The sequence below is a fragment of the Leptidea sinapis genome, chromosome 3 (assembly GCF_905404315.1).
Source record: "Leptidea sinapis chromosome 3, ilLepSina1.1, whole genome shotgun sequence".
In the NCBI taxonomy this organism is placed as follows: Eukaryota; Metazoa; Arthropoda; class Insecta; order Lepidoptera; family Pieridae; genus Leptidea; species Leptidea sinapis.
The window spans coordinates 11,807,444-11,835,162 of record NC_066267.1 but is presented as its reverse complement, the minus strand read 5'-3'; the positions used below and the strand labels follow the sequence as shown (position 1 = coordinate 11,835,162).

Genomic DNA, 27,719 nt, shown 5'->3' with positions numbered 1-27,719 from the left:
CGCTAAACATAAAATCAAGCAATTTCAGATAACACTAAGCCTTAAAACTTATTATATACGATTCAATTTTATTTGCCAGTTGCTTTATCTCTGTACTCCAAAAATGTTTATAGAATTAGGATAGGTTAAACTATTTTATTCTTTATGTAAATCGGATTAAAAATTAAAATAAAAAAGCAGGTATTCATAGTATTTATATCATTCCATAAAGGCGTTAAATGGAATAAAAATCCTTTTGAGTGAAAAGATGGATGGTGTTTAGTTAAATAGGGCAAAACGGAACGTCTGCAGTTGTACATTCATAAGTTATAGACTTTAGCGATTTATAATTTAGTATAGCTGTTACGACTTTTTGGTATGGACAGTGAATCTTCACCTTATTGCGACACCGGTCGCAGTAAAAAAAGTAAAAAACTAGTACCATAGTACCTGATGTAAAGTATTGATAGATCACTTCAGCTGAAAAACGTCTTCTTTTTACAAAAGCCTCCCCCAAATATCTCCATTATGATTGGTCCTACTCTGCCCTCATCCAACCTATCCTGGCGGTTTTGACCAGATTATCTTATGGAAGGCCTGCCAACACTGCGTCTTCCAGTACGTAGTCGTCGTTCGAGGACTTTATTTTTTTTGTTTGCCCCAACAGTCCGTCGAGCTATATGCCCACTGCTACTTCTGTTTCGCAATCATCCGGGCTATATCGGTGACTTTGCTGACGCAGGGAAACTCCAAGCATATTTTTTTTATGAAAATAAGGAATGAGACGAGCAGAATGTTGAGCTGATGGTAATTAATACGACACGTCCATTACAATGCAGTACCGCTCAGGATTCTTGAAAATCCCAAAAATTCTGAGCGGGACTACAATTTCGCTCGTCATCTTGAGACGTAAGATGTTAAGTCTCACTTGCCCAGTAATTTCACTAGCTACGGCGCCCTTCAGACCGAAACACAGTAATGCTTACACATTACTCTTTCACGGCAGAAATAGGCGCCGTTATGGTACCTATAATCTAGCCGGCATCCTGTGCAAAGGAACCTCAAACTGGTAAGCATAGCCCTCTCCGTTGCCGCTGAGCTCCTAAGAGCGTTCGCATAAGGCCCGTAGTAAGCGATTACGTACATATATTGACAGTGTCATTTGCTAATTATATCATATATCATCACATAGACCTGTTCACACTATACTAGAGAAAAAGCTATGGTCAAATTCATGGTTTTCCCGAATGCACCGCAGTTATAACTTCAGAAATAAACCATATCGCTAGCTCTCGTCACTTGTACTACACATAGAAGCCTTTTCAATCCTTTACATAGAACATTTGCAATGCGGTGTGTCACCCTTTATATAACACTTCTGGTCTCTAATAATTTTATAAAATGATTAATTTCATAACGGATCTGTTCACATCTCCAGTTGAATTCAATTAAATTGACTAAATATAAATTCGTTATTTGAAATATTCGGTAATAACATATATTTTAAGTATATTTATTTATTTAGAGACTTAGAAAAGTGAACACCATTTACACCATAATCTTTATAACAAAGCATTAGACTAAAACTTAAGGCTGGTGATTGTAACTGGCAGCCCAATTAGACCTAAGACTGTACTAGGGCTGTCCTAATATCCTCGCCCTAAATGCAACAAAAATAAAATATTAAAGTTTACTAATTTAATCTAAAATTTTAATCTTATGAATTATGTACCTAACTAAACTTAATTATTATTAGTTTTATTTAGATTATCATATATATGGATATAAATATATAAGAAGCAATAAGAAAAGATATAAATGATAGTTTTAATGAAATAAGATAATACACTATTAAATGTAGTTAATTAAATATCTTGAATATATATTTCACTTCACACTATACTAGGGGAAAACTTAGATCCCAATTCATCATCATTCTATCCCGAACGCACCGCACTTATAACTTCAGAAATAAACCATATCTAATAATGTTATAATGCTCAAACTCAATAGTAATTTACCAGTGGGAGGCTCCTTTGCACAGGATGCCGGCTTGATTATGGATACCACAATGGTGCCTATTTCTGCCGTGAATCAGTTATGTGTAAACATTACTGTGTTTCGGTCTGAAGGGCGCCGTAGCTAGTGAAATTACTGAGCAAATGAGACTTAATATTTTACGTTTCAAGATGACAAGCGAAATTGTAGTGCCGCTCAGATTTTGTTGATTTTTCAAGAATCCTGAGTGGCACTGTATTGTAATGGGCAGGGCGTATCAATTACCATTAGCTAAACGTGCTGCTCGTCTCGTCCCTTATTATCATAAAAATAAGTAAATATTTTGAATTATGTACAACAAAGTATTAACTATTCCGTTATAAAACCATAAGCAATCTATGGGCTATATTTGTGTTTTATGATTATCTCGAGTATTTATAAATGATAAAGACATGTTTTTTTATGGAAAAGGAGGACAAACGAGCGTACGGGTCACCTGGTGTTAAGTGATCACCACCGCCCTCATTCTCTTGCAATACCAGAGGAATCACAGGAGCGTTGACGGCCTTTAAGAAAGGTGTACGCGCTTTTTTGAAGGTACTCATGTCGTATCGTCCCAGACACCGCACAAGGAAGCTCATTCCACAGCTTTGTAGCACGTGGAAGAAAGCTCCTTGAAAACCGCTCTGTGGAGGACCAAAACACATCCAGATAGTGGGGATGATATCCTAATTTCTGGCGTGTCGTGTGAAGGTGGAATTTGGCGGCAGGAATCAGGTGAAACAGCTCTTCGGAACACTTCCCGTGATGAATGCGATAGAAAACACACAAGTACGCACTTGTAAGAGAAGGAAGGATGAGCTATTTTATTATTGTACAAGACCTCGTTGTCAGACACTAACTTCCACATTTATTAATTATTGTCTGCTTATCACTAAGCTGCGTTTACATATAAATAAATCACAAATCATCGAGAGTGAGCCAATAAACATAAATTGTCTGGAAGTGATAGTTTTTATTGTGCAAAAAATAGGCCAAATGCGAATAATACGTAAACAGCTCTATCTAGCAGCTATTTATCATTAGTGGCCTCATTTTTTACATTATTATAATAATTAATATTGTATTACACTATTCCTTTTTTTTATTATATGTAGGTATACAAATAACAAGTTGATAACATGTACAAGTCAGAGGTTTCTTATTATACGATCGGAATCATGTAGATATATATGTAACGATGCGGGACTCGAACCCACGACCTCTCGCGTTCCGTGCGAGTGTACTTCCAACTGGGCCAACTGTTTAAGTGACGTATCGTCATAAAATCTTGTATGCTTTGTTCAACACTGAGGTTGTGGCTTCATCTACAGGATCTACTTTAAAGTTGATAACTTGCTCAACCACAGTATTTGCATACTAGTAAATAGACTTGAGATGTCGCCCTTGCAAATCGAATCAATTTATATATACATAAAATTTTGTTTTCATATTTAATATGTGTATTAATCATCAATAAAATAAGTGAAGGTTATTTAAAAAGATGACAAATTATGTAGATATATGGCAATTTCGTTAAACTTTCTTGGGGTACGTTACATATTAATAAAGTTAATATTATCACCTTCAACTAACGCTGATAATAATGACAGACTGCAAGTCACATAGTGACGGTCACTGCACAATTATATATCATCTAAAAATGAAATGCAAAACTGAAGCTTTTGGAAGCTCAAAGCGGTGGTAAATTGTATAATATTGAATAGCATTCTATTCTATTTATAAAGAATTGATTTGATTAATATATTATATTATAACGGTTGTACAAGGCATATAAGGTGCCGATGAAATGCTTTGAATTGTCAAACGCATTTATTACTCTTACAGATATAAGTACTAGATATCTTAAGTCGCCTGTCAAATTTATTTAGCGACAACTATTTAATATGGATTATGCGGACGGATTTCAAGAATCCATCCTCTCCATCCCAAAAGAAACGAATACATATCCATCACCAAGTCATGCATATTTCTTCCGCTTTAGCAGTTTCAGTAACTGCATCTATCATTAGATTTTTTTATGAAAAAAAGGGACGAGACGTTCAGCTGATGGTAATTGATACGCCCTGCCCATTACAATGCAGTGCCGCTCAGCATTCTTGTAAAACCCCAAAAATTCTGAGCAGCACTACAACTACGCTCGTCACCTTGAGACATAAGACGTTAATTCTCATTTGCCCAGTAATTTCACCAGCTACGGCCCCCTTCAGTTCAAAACACAGTAATGCTTACACATTACTGCTTTACAGCAGAAATAGGCGCGGTTGTGGTACCCATAATCTAGCCCGCATGCTTTGCAAAGGAGCCTCCCACTGGTAAAGATTTGTTATCAAGGTGAGAGACGGTGCTTGTGTAACTACCCCAGGAGCCTCCAACGACACCAGGGAAACGTCAACTTTTATATATTATTCGCCATGATTGAGATATTTTTGTAGGAATAGTTAGTTAATGAATACGAATGAATCAACTAAGATGTTTAACATGTTATGTTGGTTGCTACACGTACATGTGACCTATGCTGCCAGTTGAAATAAACTTGATTATATTGAATCAATAGTCGAGGTCCCTACGAAAGTCATCACAAAAAAATGATCCTGCACATTATTTAAACGAACGAATACATTTTCTTCTTGTGACAAGTTAAGGCCCGCCGCTGTAAAACAAAGGAGTAAACATGAAAAGTGTCGCAACGTGTACTCTTTAAAAAGAATGCCCACCGCGAGTTTTAAAATCACGTTCTGTTACAAACGTGACTGTTATTTGGGGTTGGGTTTACGGCTTCAGCTACAGTTAATCGGGCGTTTTCACAAAAGGTTAACAAAGGCACAGTTGGTACTGCAATGTTCTTTGTTACTAAAATACGTTTTGTTGAGATGTTTTGTTTAGTTCAGCTCGAGGGTGAATGTTTGTTTGACACTCTTTCAATTGTCTAAAACAGGGCTTTCAGTGTCAATACAATTTAGATTCTTTATAGAAAGCCTATCACAATACTATACTCAGATCTTATATATGTAGATAGACGATGGCAGCTGTGATAACGTCGAAAAACATTAAGTTTTGAGTTAAGCTCTAATTTGAGCATTTCACGCACACTAACACAAAGTGTCATACAAATCGCGAGTGTTAGACGTAGCTTGTCACGCACACTAAACTAATATTCTTGGCCTGTCTTTATCGGTTGTCTAACAGTAAGAGGCTGCTTAAATAAGTAACATATAGTTTTACAATTATTATCAGGTATACAGCGCTCTGAAACTTGCAAAACGCTAAATCTGTATTGTAAAGGGGTCTAATCTACACAGAGATAGATAATCATAATATCTGACAAGCTATAATTTTTAGAATTTTAAATTATATTCTGAATTCATTTGAGACTTTATTATGATGGTAACTACAACTTCACTTTTTATGGTTATATCTATATGTAATCAATCACCTTACAATTGGCGCGTCCAAAAAAAAACGCGCCATTTTCGATAATTTTTCATATTTTTAGCATTTGTTGCTGTGTGGTGAATACATGTTTGTTTTTTTCTCGCAATGTTTTGAAAAAGTTCGTATGAAACTCGTGAACAACTCACTCACTAGACACTCAGCTGGTTTACGCCCTCACCTACGAATTGGGCTGCAACCCAAACCCGAAATTTCCCTCAAAATATACATTCACTAATAGAGACACACATTCATAAATCAACAATTCTCACTTTCCGCAAATTGACATAATCTAATCACAACTACCTACGGCATTTCTCCAATTCGCAGAAAGTACGCGTTAAACTATTATCGACTTTATAATTGGCCACATAGAGTCTGTTGTAAGGGAAAAAAATGCTCGTTTTGTTTTTAAACAATTGTAGACAATAGGTAATGGATGCTAACAATGTGCAATCCGTAACTTGATGACATTAAGTGGTCTAGATATGACAAGGTTGTGTGACCTACATCGGAGCTCAAATACTTTGACGTGCTCTTTGACATAACACTTCCTGAAAATAAGGGACGAGACGAGCAGGACGTTCAGTTGATGGTAATTGATACGCCTTGCCCATTACAATGCAGTGCTATTCGTCACCTTGAAACATTATATGTCAAGTCTCATTTGCCCAGACTGAAACACAGTAATGCTTACACATAACTGCTTCACGGCAGAAATAGGCTCCGTTGTGGTACCCATAATCTAGCCAGTAGTAACCACATTGTATAAATAATGGTTTTAATTGTTACTCCATAATGAAATAATTTCTGCCTGGGTGCCTGGCGAATGGTCTCCAATGTTTAGTAATACCTATCTTCATTGTATATGAAGATGTCGGCACACTGTCTGTGAATACGTGTCAAAATACATACCTAACCGTATCGTACGCGGTAATACTTGATGTTGAAACAGTTCCGAGAAACAAAACAAAACAACAAACACATTCATTTACAGTATTACATCATAAACTAATTTGTATCTCAAATATTTGCTTCTAGCTCAAATGATTACCCTTATTTCGCCAGTGGGAGGCTCCTTTGCACCGGATGCCGGCTAGATTATGGCGCCTACTTTTGCCGTAAAGCAGTAATGTGTAAACATAACTGTGTTTTGGTGTGAAGGGCGCTCTAGCTAGTGAAATTACTGAGCAAATGAGACTTGACATCTTATGTCTCAAGTTGACCAGCACAGTTGTAGTGCCGCTCAGAATTCTTGGGTTTTTCAATAATCCTGAGCGGAGCATTGTAATGGGCAGGGCGTATTAATTACCATCAGCTGAACATCCTGTTCGTCTCGTCCCTTGTTTTCATTAAAAAAAATCTTTCACCGACGCATATCTACCTACAAAGGTTCTGTACTATCGTAAAGTGTAGGGTTGCCATCTTTTCTTAAAATAAATAGAGTATATATGATTTCAAAAGATTAACATAAAGAGTACGGACTTCCAAATAAAGAGTAATACTATTTACATTTTAAAAAGATTTGTGTTTTTTGATAACATATTAACAGGAAATAGTAATTTTTGGTTATGATGATGGATTTGCATAATATTACATGACTGGTACTGCTATAGTAAACATTGTCTACAAAAGAGTATTTGAGCATACTTCTATTAGTGTTATAGATTATAGCGTACAATACTCTATCTTCGAGTACGGTTAGCAACCCTAGTGAAGTGTGTGACACAATGTACTTATGAAATACTTTTGTAGAATAAAGATGTTTTATTTTTTGCGTGATGACCATTTTGAGTTTTTCTATCTTAGTTTGTACTATTTGTTGTTAAAGCGGCAAGAGTTACTATAAAAATTGCTAATTATTGTAAAACACACTCTGTCAAAGTTGCTGTTTATGATACAGCCCTCTAGCCGACAGCCGGATAGTGGAGTATTAGTAGAGTTCCTTGTGGTACGGAACCCAAAAAGAAATACAATAATCAACTTATTGTTTACCAGACTTTCATGGGCGGTTGGTATTGAAATGAAGCGTAGATATTTAGAAGACATGCGTCTTGAACTCCTTAATTTGTGGCACTCCACACCCACGCGTATTGCGAGAAGTTTTTTGCACCTAGAGCCCCTTTATGGAATCAATTACGGGCAGTTTCCGAAATGACTTACGGCCGTTTTCAATAACCTAGCTAGCTTACCTACCTAGCTAACCTATTTAGGTTAACCTTAGTTTAACTTACTAGAGGTATACAAATCTATCCTTTTGCGCTTACTTATTTCAATAACCTTTCGACATAATGCGATGGACTATAACTATATTGGACATAACTATGGACAGATAAGATCTTGTCATTAAACAGTGACAGCAATAATATATCCCTAACTAGAGATACGTTATTGAAAGCGGCCGTAACGGACCCTCAAGCTAAGAGTATAACTCCACCTTAAAGGCCGGCAACACATCTCTCGACCTTCATCATCTACTTTCCATCAGTTACTTGCCACTTTACCGCCTCTATTATAAAAATATCAATATATCTTAGACTGGTTTATTTTTAATTTATAAATATTATAGTTGCAAATAACTAAATATATTCACATATTTCAGATTACGAACACATGAATCGATATAACTAATACAAGATGGTGGACACACAACACTTCTGCCTCCGGTGGAACAACTACCAGAGCAGCATCACCAGCGCCTTCGAGAACCTTCGAGATGACGAGGACTTCGTGGATGTGACCCTCGCCTGCGACGGCAAGAGTCTCAAAGCACATCGAGTCGTGCTCTCAGCATGCAGCCCCTACTTCAGAGAGCTGCTAAAAGTAAGTACAAATAACAATCAATGACAAATTTAAATACAAATATGTATATACAAGTCATATTAATACAAAATTTTGACACAATTTGAGTGTGACCCCCTGTAATGGCAAAGACATATTTTTTTTCTTTTAATGAAAATGAGGGTCGAGATGAGCAGGACGTTCAGCACATGGAAATTGATACACCCTGCCCATTACAATACAGTGCCGCTTGGGATTCTGGAAATACCCAAAAATTCTGAGCGGCATTACAACTGCGCTCGTCACCTTGAGGCATAAGTGTTAATTTGACTAGATACGACACCGTTGTGGCATCCATAATCTAGCCGGCATCCTGTTCAAAGGAGCCTCCCACTGGTAATATTTTCATAATATCTTCAAAAAATACTGTTAAATTATTGTATATTTCTCTTTTTGTAATTTATATGGTCTGGCAATTTATTAAACTACACTTGTATTTATTATTCTGGATATCCTTAATAATATTATACTTGTTACGCTGTCACGCCTAAACCACCGAACCCATTTTGATGAAATTTAGTACTGAGATAGACTAGAGCTTGGAAAAGGACATAGGCTACATTATAGGTCCAATAGTATCTTTATATATATAAAAGTGGACCCGATAGACGTTGGCGTTGTCCTGTACACACGTCTTAAATTTGAAAAACTATTTCACTAACATACACATGAGCAGGAGAATTATATTATATGAACGGAACTAAGAATCTAAACCAATCTCAACTTCACTGGAACACACAAAAAAATTCATCAAAATCGGTCCAGCCATTTAGGAGGTAGTTCAATTGTGAATCTAAACCATCCTTGAATCCACTTGAACACACACAGAAAATATCATTTATATCGGTCCAGGCGTTTGGGAGGAGTTCACTGTCAACACACGTACAGAATAATTATATATATATAAAGACTAGCTGACCAAGCAAACGTTGTATTGCCATATAAAGTAATAAAAAAAATTCAATAATTAAAATTTTTAGGGTATAAAAACAGATGACGACCAATTCTCAGACCTACCAAATAAATGGTATATAAAATTTATCATACTACAATAATCATTATATTCGATTGTCATATTGGAACTCTATCGCGTGTCTGTGGATGGATTAGAATAATAATAAAATCGCGATACAAAAAAAAGTAAGATTTGATCGCAGATGGGTGAAATTTTGAAGTTACATGTATTTTTAATGCTCAATCATAATTAACAATTATTAAAAAAAAAAAATAAAAAAAAAGTTGGACTACGCTTAACATATAGGGGGATGAAAAATAGATGTTGTACGATTCTCAGACATACCCAATATGCACACAAAAATTCATGAGAATCGGTCAAGCCGTTTCGGAGGAGTTTAACTACAAACACCGCGACACGAGAAGCTTATATTATTTTATATTAGATTAGATATATTAATGTAAGTTAAATTTATTCAGTCAACGCCATGCAAGCATCCAGTGATAGTCCTCCAAGACGTGGCCTTCACGGACCTGCACGCGCTCGTGGACTTCATCTACCACGGCGAGGTGAACGTGCACCAGAGGAGCCTCTCCTCCTTCCTCAAGACCGCTGAGGTCCTCCGGGTCTCTGGTCTCACTCAGAATGACGATATACCAGGGGTAAGTACAGTAAATAGTGAATTAGGTTTATAAAATGGTATTATTATCACCGATTCGGAAAGCCGTCCATGCTATGAGACAACAGCAAGAAACTCTAGAATGTTCTTTCAAATATTAATATTTGCAACAAGTAGATATGATAATCTATAGGCACGCACAATAATTATGAATTCCTTAAAGGCCGACAACGCTCCTGAAATTCCTCTGATGTTGCAACAGAGAGTTGGCGGCGGTGATCACTTAAGACCAAGTGCCCCGTACGCTCGTTTCCTCCTTTTGCCATAGAAAAATAAAATAAAATTATAAACCAAAAATAAACTAATAAAAAATATTTTTATAATCAACCATGAGAGCAAACTTTTCACCTCAAAGGCAAATGGAAAATCATTTCACATTTCTGTCTCTTTTATGCACAGTTATGAAGAAAGTAACAAAACACACTCAATAATGGATATAACTTATTGAGACATCTTCTGGAATACGGACCTTAGATCTCTGGATGAGATGTCCATGAGCGCTAGTTTCTACTATCCATCAGATGAGTCCATTTGCCCTCTCTGACATAGAAATGGTGCTCAATATAAATTATAATCAATCAAATTTTAAAAGAAGAAGATAATCTTTAAAAGATAATTGTAGGTAAACATAATGGTGATGTGAGGTGATCATCGAATCGAGGACGAGATAAGCAGGCCGTGCAGTTGATGGTAATTTAAACTCCGTGCCCATTACAATGCAGTGCCGCTCAGGATTCTTGATAAGCTCAAAAATTCTGAGCGGCTACAACTGCGCTCTTCACCTTGAGACATAAGATCTTAAGTCTCATTTGCCCAGTAATTTCACTAGCTAAGGCACCCTTCAGACTGAAACACAGTAATCCTTACACATGGTAAATAACATATAATATAAATATCTTTGAACTAATACTTATCGAAATAGCTACCACGGTCTTTAAAACTAGTTACAATTTGAATAAGTAAATTTAATAGATAATGCTTAGTCATATCTATCTATTGCTAACAATTAGTTTTATGAATGTTCTAGAATAATTTAACAAGTGTTTATTTAATTGCAGACTAATTTATATATTACGAACTAATTTTAAATTGTCTATTAATATTATTTCACAGAAACTAAATCAATTATACATTTTCACCGATTTATGTTATATCTTTTACATAATATTCCCCAAACGATTTGAGTTTTCTTTAATGTTAATTCCGCCAATATTTGTCTTTTAAACAATTCGACGCGTGTTTCACATACGCGAGGCAACCTTAGAACATGTTGACTCGCCAAAATCTGGCACGAGACTGAGACAGTTTCAGTCTCAAAACATTTGGATAATGGATTTCCGCAAAATAATGCCTACTTTAATCAATTTTTATAATTTTCCCCGTTCAATGCGCCAACCTGTAATAATGTTACCTTATTACTTAGTTTGTAAATATCAAACTTTTTGTTTAAATAAAAAATAAATTTGAAGAATATTGTTGAATTATAAGATGTGCGTTCTGTAAGGTGATTCTAGTATAAATTAAATATTAATTATAATATTGTTACGCGACAGCTAAGTAAATAGATATAAGCAATTTATGTGTCTAGCGATCGTGTCTGAATATTAACGACATGAATCATTTCGGTGAAGTTTTTCAAAATTAATCAATTAGAGACATTATATGGACGTAATTCCAGAATAACGTTCCAAACCACAATCATGTGGAAATTGACTTAAGAACACGAAACTGGTCACGTGATTCATCTTATCGGACTGCCAAAAAATGGCAGCCCTACTGTCACTCTTTGAATGACATCATGATTTAGTAGCCCAACCCACATGTATGGAATACATTAATATTCATTAAACTTTAAACACGAATTCCTTAAGATGTCATGTTTGTGGCTTGGAACGTTTTTCAGGAACAACGTTCATATAGCCGAGAGAGAAAATGAGGAAATACTTCCAAATATAATATAATACTTGCTTTATATTTTCATATGATATTCTGGTAGTTTTATTATTTATGTATTTTCTAATGCCTTTTTTTTTCATAACCAGGTCATCAAACCAATAAAATTGCTAAGCAAAGGCTATTGCTAGATGACTAAGGATTAAAAACTTTAATAATAATAATTTAATAACTTTCCCAAAAAACCGCATTTAAAAATTATCAACACAAATTCAGATTAGGTACTTTGATTTGTAATTCTTATTAATTTCCTAAAAGTACCTAAGAAGGTAATAATGTGTAATTATTGTTATAAATGTGCAATTATTAGGTTAGTTAAACAATATGTTATGTTTTTTAAAGTGATCACTTCTGGGATTAATTACACAAATAAAACTGAAAACAAAATTTAAAAATAAAAACTGTGCTAACCGTTCAAGTGACGTTAGATTTCATAAACGATACAACGTTGGCACAGTTGGAACTGCGCTCGCACGGAACGCGAGAGGTCGTGGGTTCAAGTCCCGCATCGTTCATAAAATTTTCCAGTTGTTAGAGGACGAACTAATTGATGGTGATAACTACTTCAAATAACCTCGCGTGGCTTGTGAGCTGTTCACAAATATTCCGTTTAAATATATATATATAGAGTTTCTTGCGCTGCTTCTTCTCTCTCAGAGTGCCATTAGTTTCCGACGCGGTAGTAGTATCTAATATATTAGAAATGACATCAAAAAAAAAAGAACATACCGACGAATTGAGAACCTCCTCCTTTTTTGAAGTCGGTTAAAGAATTCTAAAGGAATCAAATATGAGAAAATGAATGCCTTTTATCTAAACACCATAAATTGACTTTGTTTTATACTATGTAAAGATAATAAAATGTTTTTTTCTACAGCCGCTGGTTCAGAGTATCGCACGCGCGGCCGCCGCAGCCGCAGCGTCGCCGCACACGCCGCCGCACCCGGCTCACCCCGCTCACCCCGCTCACCCGGCGCACCCCGTACACCCGGCGCACCCTGCGCATGCGCCGCAGACCCCTCAGACTCCTCACAACCCTTACTCCGAGAAGCTGGAGGAAGCGCTGCTACACCCGCCGCAACTGAGCCGCCGAATGCCGCTCATGCCGCGCCGCATGTCACGCTCCGCAGACAACTCTCCCGACGTGATCAAGCGCGCCCGCCACGACAACAACAACGACCAGATACACGACTTCTCCACCAAGAACTCGATGATGACCAGCACACGGCCGCACGACCAGGGGAACGGCAACGGGATCTCCAACTCGAGCTCGTCGCCGTCGCCCAGGCTCATGGACGAGGTGAAGAACGAACCGCTGGATATGATCTGCCCTTCCAACCCGGACATCGACCGAAGCACTGATGATACACCGCCGCATTCCATTCATCGACAAATGGTTAGTTATTTTTCATTAAATTTCTACTTGGCTTAAGAAAAACCCAAAAAATATTTCATCCACAATTTATTATTTCAACTGGCTGGCCCAACACAGCTGGGATTTCTATCTGAATTCACAATCTAAATTCAAACAATCATGTTTACGTCATTATGAAGACGAATTAATATTTATCGCACTACCTTTGCCTCAATGTAATAAAAAAAGAACATTACTTTTTAATTTACTTTCATCTTCACATCATGCTTCCAAATTTGAAATAATTCTTTTTCCTGTCGTGATAAACTAAGTTGTAGTGTCCCATATACAAGGACGGCTTTCAACGCTCAAAATTAAATAATCCGTCTCCAATGTCACTGCTGATCTAACCTTACATAACGCGATGTGTAGCAGTAATTCATATTCTGATTCCAATATTCAACAGTATTATCGAATGTGTAAATATATCTTATAACTATATTTACAATACTATGACTACATAAAATTAAAACTATCATTACATGGAAGCGTACCTATATATTACAGATAAAAAATACTGAAAATTTTTATCATTTCTACTAAATCATTTATATGCGTAAATATATTATATACATAATACGGATTCCCCAATTTACCCGTGTTATGAATATGTGATAGAAATGTTACAAATTAGATTGGCGCGAGTTTGAAACATCAAGGCTGCGTAAAAAAAACAATCCTTATAGACAAATTCGTATTTAGAGAAGGTACTCTTATAGGCTATAAAACCATAACAAAAATAATATGTAAATAAAGGATACGGACGAGTAAAAGAAGGACTCCGCGCCGTGATATTAGCAAGTGAAGCACCTTTATGCTAGTGTGTGTGCGGTTACGGGGGATATCAGTTACACAATATTTTCTCCCTTAAATAATCATATATGGCCACAAATACTTTTATAGAATAGTTTTTACACTTTTTCACAACGCACGACGGCATTTAAAATGTTTCATTGCAAGGCAAACTGATCTCATAATGGCGGCCCATCGGCTTATATTAGTATAAGTGTGTGCGTGGGGCTATGTATTTACTCATTTACCGGCCTGTTCGGTGCTTCACTATCATGTCAGGTGACACGGAGTCCTTATTTTTTTACTCGTCCGTGATAATGAATGAAATATATACCACGTATTATAAAGTACCTACTTAACAAACACTCGAAATAAATAAGTGAATATTTTATTGAATGGAATGAGACATATTGATAACAACCCTATTATAGAACCACTTCGATTCTCTTTGACTTCTTTGATAGCGAATTAATTACTAAAACTAGCTGGTTTTATTAATTAATACGTATTTCTATTAATTAGTAAATTGTTTTTATGTTTCGAGTTTACGATACTTCATTGAAGCGTTGGCTATATGTTTTAAGTTTTTAAGTTAATTAATCTTGACAACTCTATAATTCAAATAATATAGTAGTAATTAAACAAATACACCTACTGATATTTCTTTTTGCCATTAAATGCTGTTTACATTGGTTTTTTCTATTTTTTTTAAATTATTTCAAAACGTTTTATCGACTCTGTAGCATAATCACTCATTAAGTAGACCAATATTTTTATATATTAAAAGAAATTCGAATTTTCTAAACTAAAAGTATTTGAGAAGAGTTTGTGGCGCCGTTTCTTCTCTCTCAAAGCGCCATTTGTTTCCGAAGCGGTAGTAGTATCTAGTATTTTAGAATTCTAAAGGAATCAATTTTGAGAAAATAAATGCCTTTTGGAAAAAACAAGCAAAGGCTCCCTTCGTTATCTGCTCAGAAAAGTTGAGCAATAACCAAAAATTTAAAAGGATTTTTTAGTTTATACGTTTAGACTACATACGACAAAATAAAAGAGATTAATTTGTATGCAATAGATATGATGTTAAGTCTACGATACAATAAGCTAACCCCAAATCTAACCTCACTTCCCGCCTTAATGACTACCAATGTAATCACTAAGAGACTACTTCCTGACTCGCTGGGAATATCTCATACGATCTTGTTATAGAACAGTTATTACAATTAACACGAAACGATTAGTGTCACATATATAAAATGAAAAGAAATCAATTGTGTGGTTTTATGAAACCAGGGTAAAAGTGAAACTTTTTTTGACATTATAGACATTTAACTATAAATTTTTGGAATAATATTCCATTAAGGGTATAAAAATCGCTTTATCAATCTTAATTTTATACTTGGAAAATTGGAAATGGATAATGGGAAATAATAAAAGTAGACTAAGTATCCAACTAATATTTTTATTGAACTCTGTGTCTTAGCCCTGGTAAAAAATATTGAATAAAAGTTTCACTTTAGTAATGAACAACATTTACATTAAACACTGACAAAAACAAACAAGCGTGGAGCATTGGCACAAATGAGTAATTGTCTAAACACTACACGATCAGCTGCTGCGAACTATAGGCGCCGCCCGACCGTCACGCAACATGCAACATACAGAGGAACAAGTTCGAGACGATGTAATAAAAGTTTTACCTTAACAATTTCGAAATATTTTTGAATCGCCAATACATCCTATTCCTAATTAAACATCCCAAACAAAACCTAATGGATCGATTCATCAATTGAATGAAAATTGATAATTGTAAGTATTTCTTTAAAAACTTCATGGTTTTATATTTATTTAGGGACTAATACATGTAGATTATTTGTTATATTCAAACTTGAGCTTCAAGGATTATGAGATGGACATCAAAGTGATCCTGTAAGACTATTGTATAAAGAAGTGGATAATTAGTAATACACGCACGTAAGAAATAATAGTTCCTTATTATAATGACAAAAATTTTATTTATAAAAGAAATGACGAGTCACTTGTTCAAATGTGTCGCGGCCACGCAAATCTTCGCCTTTTCGCAACAATATTACCGCAGTTAAGAGGTAAAAGTGTTTTCAATACAAAACTCTGCAGCACTCTAATATCTTTGTTACCATAGTTACCTGTTGTTATGTGTTGACAGTCTCAATTGCTGCATAAATATCTTCAATATATATATCACTTCAAACTATCGATGGTGACATACAAATAGTTATTTTCACCCTAGCGAAACTCTCTGAGAAAAAATCGGTTCACTCAATTGTATGAACCGGGCAGTTATTGATAGATTGACAGATGACTATATATATGATTTTAAGCAACTGTTCGCTTTCAAACTTAGCCGGATTATACTTCGTCGCTACTATTTCAAACTTATGTACGTTTTATACTTAACTAAATTTCAATTTTTACCTAGGCAATCCCGCCTCTTATTACGTAGTATTTATATGCTCATTGGTTATGTAGTGCATTAAATAAATCACTTATATAATATTCCCCAACACGACATAACAAGAATCAATTCAAGAACTGTTTTAGTTTTTTTTTTGGTCGTGGTAGTGAAAAAAGTAATTGGGAACCACTTTTCTAAGGTTTTCTTTTTAAGTCCAAAACCCTTCAACATATTATCACAAGGACAATACGAGTTGAATAAAGATGCCACGATATTATACAATCAAAAATTTGAAACGACGAGAGACTCACCGATAGAGACCTGCCTAATGTTACAGTCAAACCGACTAATAGACATTGAGAGGAACACGATACGTCAATTGTATTGCAATTTGACACAAAGAATTCGACTCCCGTTTCCGGGTAATAATAAATAGTCCATTAGCTTTTATTAATCTAGAGATAGATACAAATCTATCTTTTAGTTAAGCTGTAACCATTCGTTTACCCTCCATCATATAATTTAATATTATTTTTTAACATAAAGTTCAAATATTTCTTCTTTTGGTAAACAATTATAATCATTGTAGATATAGTTAGTTGTTCGTTTCGGCCACAAATTATTGTGAATTTCACCATCGGCTTAATAACATTCAAGTTAAAATAAAGTTTACCAATCACGATTAATAGATCGAAATAGTACATTATATTATCAATCAGAAACAGTTAGGGTGTATTTTATATTATTTTGGATTTCCTACGTAGGTATATATTTGATACGAAACAATGTCCGAAGCCTCAATGCACTCGAGTTGTGGATTTACAGTTTTCCTCGTTTGATAAAATATTATATGTACTAAACCTTTCTGGAAATTAAAAACATGATTTTTATTTTTTTTTTTAGCAAATAGCTATTTAACTTCAACGAAATGATCGCTGACTTGAAGTACTTCCTTATAAAAAAAGTTTTCATACAACTTTTCTGCCAGCATATTTGTTCGTCAAATGATATTATTTCGACAAATTCGATTTTCACATCAATACAAGGTGTTGTTTTTAAGAAAATTTTAAATTATCATTTTTTAATAACTATCTATGAAATATAAGTAGTAGTACTAAACAATTAGTTTTTCATTCAACTAACATTCAAAAATTGGATGTATTGTTCCCTCGTGAACCACATCTCGTCTAAATTGAGCTTATCTAGCGCTAGGCACTAGCCTAAATTAAAATGCCAAATATCCGGATGGCTGGACTTGTAATACGTAGATCCATGATTCATTACAGATTAGTTTCTAGATATGCTATAATATTTCATGCCTACAGTTTTTTCTGGGTTAAATGTATCATTTATAATATAAATATGACAATGATGATATCCAAAAGTATTTTTTTTTTGATGAAAATAAGGGACGAGATGAGCAGGACGTTCAGCTGATAGTAATTGTATACGCCTTTACCATTACAATGCAGTGCCGCTCAGGAGTCTTGAAAAAGCCAAAAATTCCGAGCGGCACTACAATATTGCGTTCGTCACCTTGAGATATAAGATGTCAAGTCTAAATTGCCCAATAATTTCACTAGCTACGGCCGGCGCGACAAACCGAAACACAGTTATGCTAACACATTACTGCTTCACAACAGAAATAGGCGCCGTTGTGGTACCTATAAACTAGCCGGCATCCTGGAAAAAAGAGCCTTCACTGTTCGCTGAGTGGCACTGCTGTGTAGAGTGTACCTAAGTACTTACTTAAAAAACTAATATTTGTGAGTAGGATACCCAAAATAATATTAAATAGTTTAGTAAATATTAAATATTTATCATGCACCAGGGAGGAGGACCACCATCTCGCGCCAGCTCAGGAGAGGACGATCGCACTCCACCACCGCAGCTTCCACCATCGCCGTTCATTTCGCCAGCTGATTCCAAGATGTTTCCATCGCCCAACTACCACTTCAATATCTCCGCTCTAACTGATCCATCATCACTGTCTGGTATGAATTTGATTTGTCTTGCGTTCTTGCTGTTCCTATTTTACTAGTCCTTGATTTCCTAAAAAAACCTTTATTATCTAAATACTAACATCTACTCATAAATACTGACTGATTTGGCTAATATGTTATGTTATTGTACCTAAATGAACCTTTTGTAGGGAAATATTAAATTTTTAATCTAATCGATTTTCTATGAAATAATAGAAATTTTAAATAACCGAAGTGTAGATAGTAAACAAAAATAATTTATTTTTAAATAAATAAAGCTTAATTTAAAATCTAGGATCATTTTAATGTTTACATATTGACGAGTGAGTTTCAATATTTGTGCTCATATCAAGCTGCAAGCAACTTTCGTAATTCATTTTGACCCGGTCTATATTCTGACGTATCAAACTTTTCAGGTCTGCAAAGCCCGCTCACCCCGGATGGCATGGCGAGCACTTCTCAAGGTGAGTCCCAGCTTGTCTAGACACAAGTTTATTTATTGCATTACCTACATATTATATTGAAACAAACGATATTTTTAATGCACTGTCTGTCGTATGCCACCATCACCGCTTCCTCTCTGCTCTGTCATATTAGGTTTATATATCATTATTAGGTTTTATATTTTAAAATGTATGAGGCAATTATCACGTGAAAAATATATATGTATATATCTCCTCCTAACCTATATGACTTCATTTGTGCTCTGTGTTCTGTACTCAATATTAATGTTAGCTTTTTGTGTTATGGTTCGATGGACATTAATTGTAGGTACAATATGTTTTAATTTTGTCCGACTAGACGTCTCTGTGAAAAGAGAATTGATCATTGAACCAAAACACAACGTGAGGTGCATGTTTATGTATTGTAACAATAGTTTAATGTTAACTATAAAACCGATTGCTAGCTTGTTTATAGATGTGTCTTGAATTAGGCAGTTCCTCTCCTCCAATCCCCTTCGATTTCCCAATTCAGTTTCATTCCTTTATTTATTTTTTAAAATTTAATTTTCCAAATTACATAAATAATATGCACTTTATATTCTACAAAACAATTGGCTATATACTAAATTGATCGTGTAATGAAGAGAAGAAGATCTTATAACAGCGTCTAGGCCAAATTTCGATGACATTAACAAAAACAATCCCATGATTCATTCATGTTTCTAAAAACAGTATCGCGTTACCCTCAATCATAATTGTCTTGGGAAATAATGCCGGGCACATTTGATCGGACAATGGAATTTAAGCAATGGTTTTGTGGTGTCAGTTTATATTAAAAAAGAGAGTTCATTGAAGAGTAGTAACGTTACCGTTCGAGATATTTGAGAGCGCACTCGCACCGCGTCGATTGTTATCAAAACACCAGATCTATATCATCGTATTGTCATGCCCGAGCTTCACTAAGTCTTAGGTCGAGCTAGAACAGTTTGCGTTACTAATACTCGTTTCGCTTGGCACCCGGCGCTTCCGGCGTCGAACTCGACGTCGGCTCGGCATTGCATTCGGCACAAGAACGGGGGGTGGCGGTGCTTAGAGGCTACGATAGTGAGTGCATTAAAAGTGCGTTCGGAAGCTTCGATGGGGCTAACTGCTTGTGTTGTGACCAGGTACCCGCACCCCCCAAGAGGAGTACCGTTGCGAGCCTTGCAACAAGAGCCTGTCGTCGCTGACGCGGCTCAAACGGCACATTCAGAACGTTCACATGCGGCCGTCACGAGAGCCCGTGTGTAACATTTGCCGGCGCGTCTACTCCAGCCTCAATAGCCTCCGCAACCACAAGTCCATCTACCACCGCAAGCAGCAGGCGCCTGCCGCCCCGGGCCCCTTCTACCCCGTCAACTGATCGGGACCCCGGTTGCCATTCGAGACTAAGCCATCCCAGACCACCCGACGCCATAGCCTTGCCCTTTGTTAAGTTTAAAGAAATTATGTAACGCGATATGTTCCTAACATTTGTACATAGCATAGTTTTACGTGTACTTGCATGCGCATCAGTTCTATTATATGTTACTACTTATACCTATTGTAAGAGAGCGGTAGGTTTCGGGTAGGCGTGAGGTCGCCCGCAGCCGCACGCCTACTCGAAACACCCTGGAACCAATTGGAACGTCTGAGACACGCATAACCACCAACGTATCTGAAGCGCATTAGTCAAATTGATCACGTTGAATTAGACCACGAATTCCGAGTTCTGTGCCAATTGGTTCCTTCCGGATGGGAGCCGTTGGAAGGTGTGGTGTTGGTATACGTCTGCAGTCTGTTGTTGACTAATGCGCTAATGTTGGTTGTTATGTGTGGCAGCGGGGCCGCTGGGGCCTCTGGGGGCGGGGCATCGCTGCGAGGTGTGCGGCAAGCTGCTGTCCACTCGGCTCACGCTCAAGCGGCACACGGAGCAGCAGCACCTGCAGCCGCTGCACTCGGCTCGCTGCAGCCTCTGCCACAAGGTGTTCCGCACGCTCAACTCGCTCAACAACCACAAGAGCATCTACCACCGGCGGCAGCGGGGCCTGCCGCAGACTCAGCCCCAGAACCTCACCACCGACAACAAGCTACCCGCAGCCCACCACAACATCGACTTCTACAAGTTCAAAGATCAGTTCAACGTTTAACTTTTTATTCACTCTAGATCATTTATTTTTAGATATTCTTCAAGACTTATTTTTGAACTTGTAGATCGTGGCTACGATTCGGCTTCACCTGTGTTCGTAAAACCTGAGAAAACTGTTTGGCAATCGTGACCTAAAAATTTTTTAACTTGAACATTTTGTCTTATTATCACTAGAACCCAAAAAACATTTCACAGCAAAAACTACAATATTGGAGACTAATCGTATATTGTTTTATTATTTTAATTTTATAATTGAGTGTTAACAGAATTTATTAGATTTTGCAAAATGAGTTTCACATCAAAATTATATATTTTCATTTTACAATCTTGAAGTTGTTTTGCAATAGAGGTTTGCATAAAAAATAATAAGGACATATAAATTAAGCTTCTTTCTTAAAGGTCAAATACATAAAAGTGCTTATTAACATTTTGCGGTTGAACATAGGTGAAGTCTTAGTTTAGGCACAAAAGTGACACACTGATGCAAAATCCGAAAACAGTGTATTCGACATTCCATTCTTAAAAGGGCGATGATCTAAAAGTCAAATTTTTCGACAAAACTATTTATTTGTAATCGCCCCAAGTGCAATACTGCGGTGTAATAAACGTTTCCTGAAATTTTACACTATGTTAAAAATGTGTGACAATAAGGCGAAGAGAAAATTTAATATTTTGAAAATGAGATGAGAAAAAATTTGGTGCTGTAAATTTATAAATTAGGCTTAAATTATTAAAAATGAAACAGTGTTCGTACGTAAGCAACATGAGGCGTATTCATTCAACGTTGTGTTCATTTTCGGCGTTTTTGCAATTTTATTTCTCATACTAACACAATGAGTGGACGGTTAACGAGAATCAGTGACGGCATTTCAAATATATACGAGAGGAGCCAGCATTACAGTATGTACATATTATATTGACGTATGATTTTAATACGTAAAATTTTATGACCATTTTTAACTTTCTCACATTGCGAGATCCACCACTACTAGAAGATGCTTTAAATGTAATTTCGGAATGTAATAACGTCGTCTATCAGAAACATGTAGCCTATTAAATTGCATTGTTTCCAGAAAACGAAAAATGTTTCGTTTTCAAAACTATCTCTTGGACTACAAATACAAGATGGCTACCGGTAAGAGCTCTTCGGATCGTAACTGGCTCGTTCTCTGTCGTCTCACTCTGTCTACCTTATTATTTTAGTCTGAGCTTTATTTATATTCTCTACTTTACCTTCATGATCTCACACTTAGATATATACGAGATTATCTACTAAAAATTCTATTTAAAAAATATGAAGAAATAAAATTATATAACGCTGATTGGCTAATGAGGCTCTTTATATTTTTTTTATTTTTGTAATTTATTTAGGTGTTTTGTTGACTGTAAGACTGACGCTTTCAGGAGATATATAGCACCATAGACAAGAATCCGCAACGCACAGACATTGACATAAACCGGCCATGGTAATCACACATACAACCTAACAAACAGAAATAGAAAACCCAAAACAAACCACAAAACCACAATCTAACTACTTTGTCGACTTTTACTTTACTTTTACTCTAGTCGACTTTACTTTATACTATTTTTTCAATCGCAAAGAGGCATAGCGTCAAATATGTGCCATTTACGCGAAACATTATGGCTATTTAATATTTTTATTTAGATCTTAAAATTTTATTACTTATGTGTTCTGCCGATTTTACTATTTACAATCGGCTTTTAGTTGCGATTTTATCTTACTGGTTATTTTTTAGTGTATTGAACATTTATAACTAATATTAACATTATAAATTAGTGAAAAATGTAAAATTTTAATAATTCTCAATGTTAAATGTTCCTAAATTTGAACAGTGTGAATTTTTGACGTAAGTATTCAATCGTAATTTGCTTGCCATACAATAGTGTTATATTCATGTTTAGTTTCACAAAAGATGCCAGTTCTGTGGTGTGATATTCAGAAAACATTGTCGATTTGACAATATTTTATCTTTCACAAAATCAATCGATCTATGTGTGACAGTAGTTAGAAATGGACCTAATAAGCAATAAAAAGACATCTCCTTTGAAAGGTAAAAGAAACAATTTTAAATGGAAGTCAAGCTACTGTGACGCATACTTACTTGTTTTTTGAAGAAATACATCACAATAATGAAAATCGCGCCACTGAAAATGCATGTTAGGTTACACTAATCGTGTCTAGATTCAGAATCAAACAACATACGTTTTAAATTATTAAAACTTTCGCGAGACATGATTAACTTATTTAGTAATACGGCTTTACTCACGATTTATCGGCGTACCGACTAGTTTCAGACCATTCGGAGGTAACATACATCTTATTACCAGTGGGCGGCTGCTTTGCACAGGATGCCGGCTAGATTATGGATACCACAACGGCGCCTATTTCTTAGTGAAGCAGTCATGTGTAAACATTACTGTGTTTCGGTCTGAAGGGCGCCGTAGCTAGTGAAATTACTGGGAAAATGAGACTCAAGATCTTATGTCTCAGGATGACGAGCGCAATCGTAGTGTAGCTTTTGGGTTGTTTGTTTTGAGTTTTTGGCAATGCATTGTAATGGGCAAGGCGTATCAATTACCATTAGTTGAACGTCCTGCTCGTCTCGTCCGTTATTGGCATAAAAAAATATATTAAACGATTACTTACATCACATTACTTTAATATTGTATCTTACAAACCTTCAATTATAAAGTGTTTGTGTTCAATCTTTCGCCCTGATTCGTGGCTTCTGAAACTTTACATAATATACACCTCTATTTACCCGTTAACATTTCACCCAATGACATTCCACGTCACTGGGTACGCTATACACCACATGAAATATTAACAACAATAATTATTGACACCTGAATCTGGACACGGTTTGACGTTTCTATTCTAGTTGAAAACATCACCACTTCGAGTCAGTAGATGTCGCTAAAACAAATATTCTTTTTAGTCGTAAGAAATAGATTATCTAATTATACATGTAAACACATAATTTATTGTAATACTATACAATATATTAAGTAATTATTAGTGCCTGCTTTACATATTGTTTTTTTTTGTATTCAAAAAGACATATTTTGTGTAAACTTCCTATATAAGGAGTTGTGTTCGAAACACATTACCTAGGAGGTAATCATTGCTAACGTAACGTACGAGAGGCTTCCTAAATATTTTAATAGTATATGTTATGTATAAGATTAAGTTGTTATTACTAGATGCATAAATGCTTAGCCACTACCTTCGTTTAGTTAATTCTAAGCTTTATTATAATGTTTTTGAATAATCGGAAGACTAGTTTGGTGCTAAATTTGAATTCGTAGTAAGTGTGCAAAAATTGTTGAGGAATTCGTAAAAAGGGGAATTCAAAATTATAGATTTCGCAACATTCCGCGCGATGGATGTTAAGTTTTGTTTTGCAACTTTGCAAACTGTAACGTAACTTAAAAGTTGTTGTTTTTTTTTTATTTGTCAAATAATTTTAGTAATAGTTATTGTTAACTTTGGGTTGGGGTATTAAGTTAGTTGACGCATAGAATTAAGACATTTTAACTAAATTCATAGAGTTAATAGCATATTTGTTTTATTTACGACTACAGGGATGTGCTGCTGTAAATGTAGTACGGTTATTTTAAAGTAGAATGCATCAGGGGGGAGTTGATTTTGATGATAAATTCAAAATTGCCAAAATTTATGAGCGCTATAGACTGACTAGAGTAAGTACGCGTTTCGGTTGTACACTATTAGGCTTATCTAGAAAAATGTATCTATGTACAATTATTTATTGAAAATTTATAGTCGGAAGCGGCGTTCGTTTCGGTATTAAATGGTTTTGTGATTCGATGATCTTTGGTATTGGAGGTGATAGTTTTAGTTCTGGGATCTCATAAAAGCCTCACCACATAGAATACTGGCGTTTTGTACGGACTATCTATGTTGGACGCTCATTGGCTACTAAAGATATTCACACAGCTATGAATCTAACACAACATTTTGTCACTATATTAGTAGCATTCACGGATATAAACATTATCCATATTATGTTCTTGTTATGTGCCTAAGTGTGATCAATTGTATGAGGCTATCTGCGGTATACTTCGAAGAAATGGTTAATGGTTACCCAAACTTGAAGACTACTTAACATTACCGCACAAAATAACAGTTTCTGACTGGGAACTATCTGTGGCTATAGAATAATGGTCACATCTTTAATTTTATAATATACTTGAATTAACTCTAGCAATGATAATGGTAGTCCGGTTTCTATGTAAAGTGAATGGCGTTTGATGAAGCCGCAACCGCTCAAGTATCCTGTGTGGCGAGGCTCTTGGATCGTAAGATCTGAGCGTTGTGAGGGCGGACTACACCGTGTTCTGAAGGAGCAGAACACATCCCTGTCAAACAACATAAGTTAGGGACTTTAGCAAGCTTAAGACTGTTTCTGTGACCTGTTTAAGTTTTATCCTTCTATCATGTTAAGGGATATTAGTTTCGTTCACGTTTGCGTGTAGACCTTATTCGATGTGTTCTCTTATACTTCTTGTTGGCGTTATTACTTATTTTATAAGCTATCTAAATTAATTTATTGGTTGTTAAATTGAAATTTTATTTTCTTTCTTAAATTATTGTTCAAATCTAGATATTTGTTGATTGGCATCAGAAATGCAGTCCATTAGATGTTTATTTGTTATAAAATTGTGCCAAAAAATGTTTTATGTTGTCTTCCATTATTGAACTCGCTACAGTACGAGGATATTGGCAATAGTAGAGTCGGCTTGTTATATGGGCTGCACCACAAAACATAAACTTACGTAGTAACAAATTGTATGTATGAATAGATTTTTTTCTCTTCCTTACTTTATACCTTGACATAATTACTCATAAAATGTAATTGTAATCGTTAAACCGAACTTCATAAATCCTAATATTGATGATAATGGCGTTTTTAATAAAATCATATACAAAAATAACCGTGCTAGTTTCATTAAGATCCTCGTGTTCGTGTTCGTGTTCGTTCGCGTGTTTGTTCGTATTCGTCTGCTTGTGACTCCTGTTCGCCACGCCCCACCCTGCATGCCACTTTGTATCATCGGCCTCTCTGCTTCGCCATCATTTTATTGTTTTCTTTTATTTAACAATTTGTTTTTCATATTTTCAAACACTTTATTTTCAATTTAAGTTGTCCAATTCGTAATTCACAATTAGCAAGAGTTATTACCAAGTCAGCTAGGCGATAATCAACATTTTTTATTTATCGCGTGCGGGGACCAACCCCATATTTTGTTTTTCGATTTGCTTCCAGGTAAAAAATTATTCTCCTGCTCGCTTTGCGCGAAAATATTGTGCTCAAAGGCGTCTCTGAAACGGCATATTGCGGACAAGCACGCCGAAAGACAGGAAGAGCATAGATGCACTGTTTGTGAGAGGGTTTATTGTTCGAGAAACTCCCTGATGACCCACATATACACATACCACAAAACCAGGCAGGGGGAGCAAGATCCCAGCAAGTATTTTTAGTGACTGCTTGGACGGAGTTGGTGCGGCGCGCGGCAGAAATCATCTAGAAAAGAGAACGAGGAAAAACAGTCTACAGCATTTCTTAACATCATACAAAAAGGTTAGACTATGTTTATACAAAACGCACATAGGATATCGAAGGCTGATGCCAAAACATTATCTGTATCATAGACGGAAAAGGTTACTTAGGGTTACTTTGAGTTTGTTCCAATTTTTTTTCCGTTATGTTTTATTTATTTTTTTATTTGTTACCGCCCCCGAAGCCAAGGCCCCCCTCCTCTCGGGTTTCGCAGATTTGACGTTGTTGTGTTGCTTGGAGCATGCTTATATCATTTTGTTATCACGTGTTAATGTGTCATTGTGGTTGAGAGAATTTCCATAAATTTTTTAAATATAAATACCTCGTGATTTAACTGTGTAGTTAGTCGTTGTGTACAGTGCATATTATAATATAGTATATATTCATAATTATTCTTGTACATGCTTTTTTATTTACAAAGCTTCCGAGGAACTTTTCTAAATTCTAAATTATTTACTCTCTAACGAAGCAATGCATAGTCGTGATACTCCAACTGCTCTCGACGAACCTGACGCAGCTAACGGGCTTGTATCTCTTGATGTTTCAGTGGTACCGCCCCTCCGTATGCCCCCGCCCACCGCGGGCGGGATCAACGAGCCGCAGGAATGTCCCTACTGCCGCCGGACATTCTCTTGTTACTATTCCCTAAAACGACACTTCCAAGACAAGCACGAGCAGTCCGACACACTGTATGTCTGCGAGTTCTGCCACCGAAGGTACAGGACCAAGAACTCCCTGACGACGCACAAGAGTCTGCAGCACCGAGGCTCCAGCGGGATGCTCAAGCGGCTGCTGAAGACTTCCGCGCTGCACAGCGCCCTGGCTCCCACCCCTCATCACCTGTTCGACCTGGCCGCTGGGGACCATGGGCCCCAGCTCCCGCCGGGTCTTCAATGACCACAGACGATGGCTTGAATCGGTGGCAACACTCGCTATTCCAAATACTCTTGGCCATTCCTCCAAGACTATTTGTAATACGGCTGATGG

The 27,719-nt window shown here is 36.1% G+C and overlaps 1 protein-coding gene across 9 annotated transcripts in view; it reads left to right on the top strand.

The window, feature by feature from the left end:
• The window catches only part of LOC126979541 (broad-complex core protein isoforms 1/2/3/4/5), a 145,504-nt gene extending 118,079 nt beyond the window's left edge, over positions 1 to 27,425 (top strand). For 7 of the 9 annotated variants that reach the window (XM_050828892.1, XM_050828891.1, XM_050828894.1 and 4 more), the window contains 6 exons: positions 8,072 to 8,292; positions 9,745 to 9,927; positions 12,775 to 13,293; positions 18,366 to 18,528; positions 18,933 to 18,980; positions 20,820 to 26,106. In XM_050828892.1, the coding sequence (XP_050684849.1) occupies positions 8,107 to 8,292; positions 9,745 to 9,927; positions 12,775 to 13,293; positions 18,366 to 18,528; positions 18,933 to 18,980; positions 20,820 to 21,127 (1,407 nt within the window). In that variant the 5' untranslated portion in view covers positions 8,072 to 8,106 and the 3' untranslated portion in view covers positions 21,128 to 26,106. The other 2 variants (XR_007732839.1, XM_050828898.1) reach the window with 2 other exon arrangements.
• The last annotated feature ends 294 nt before the right edge of the window (positions 27,426 to 27,719 follow it).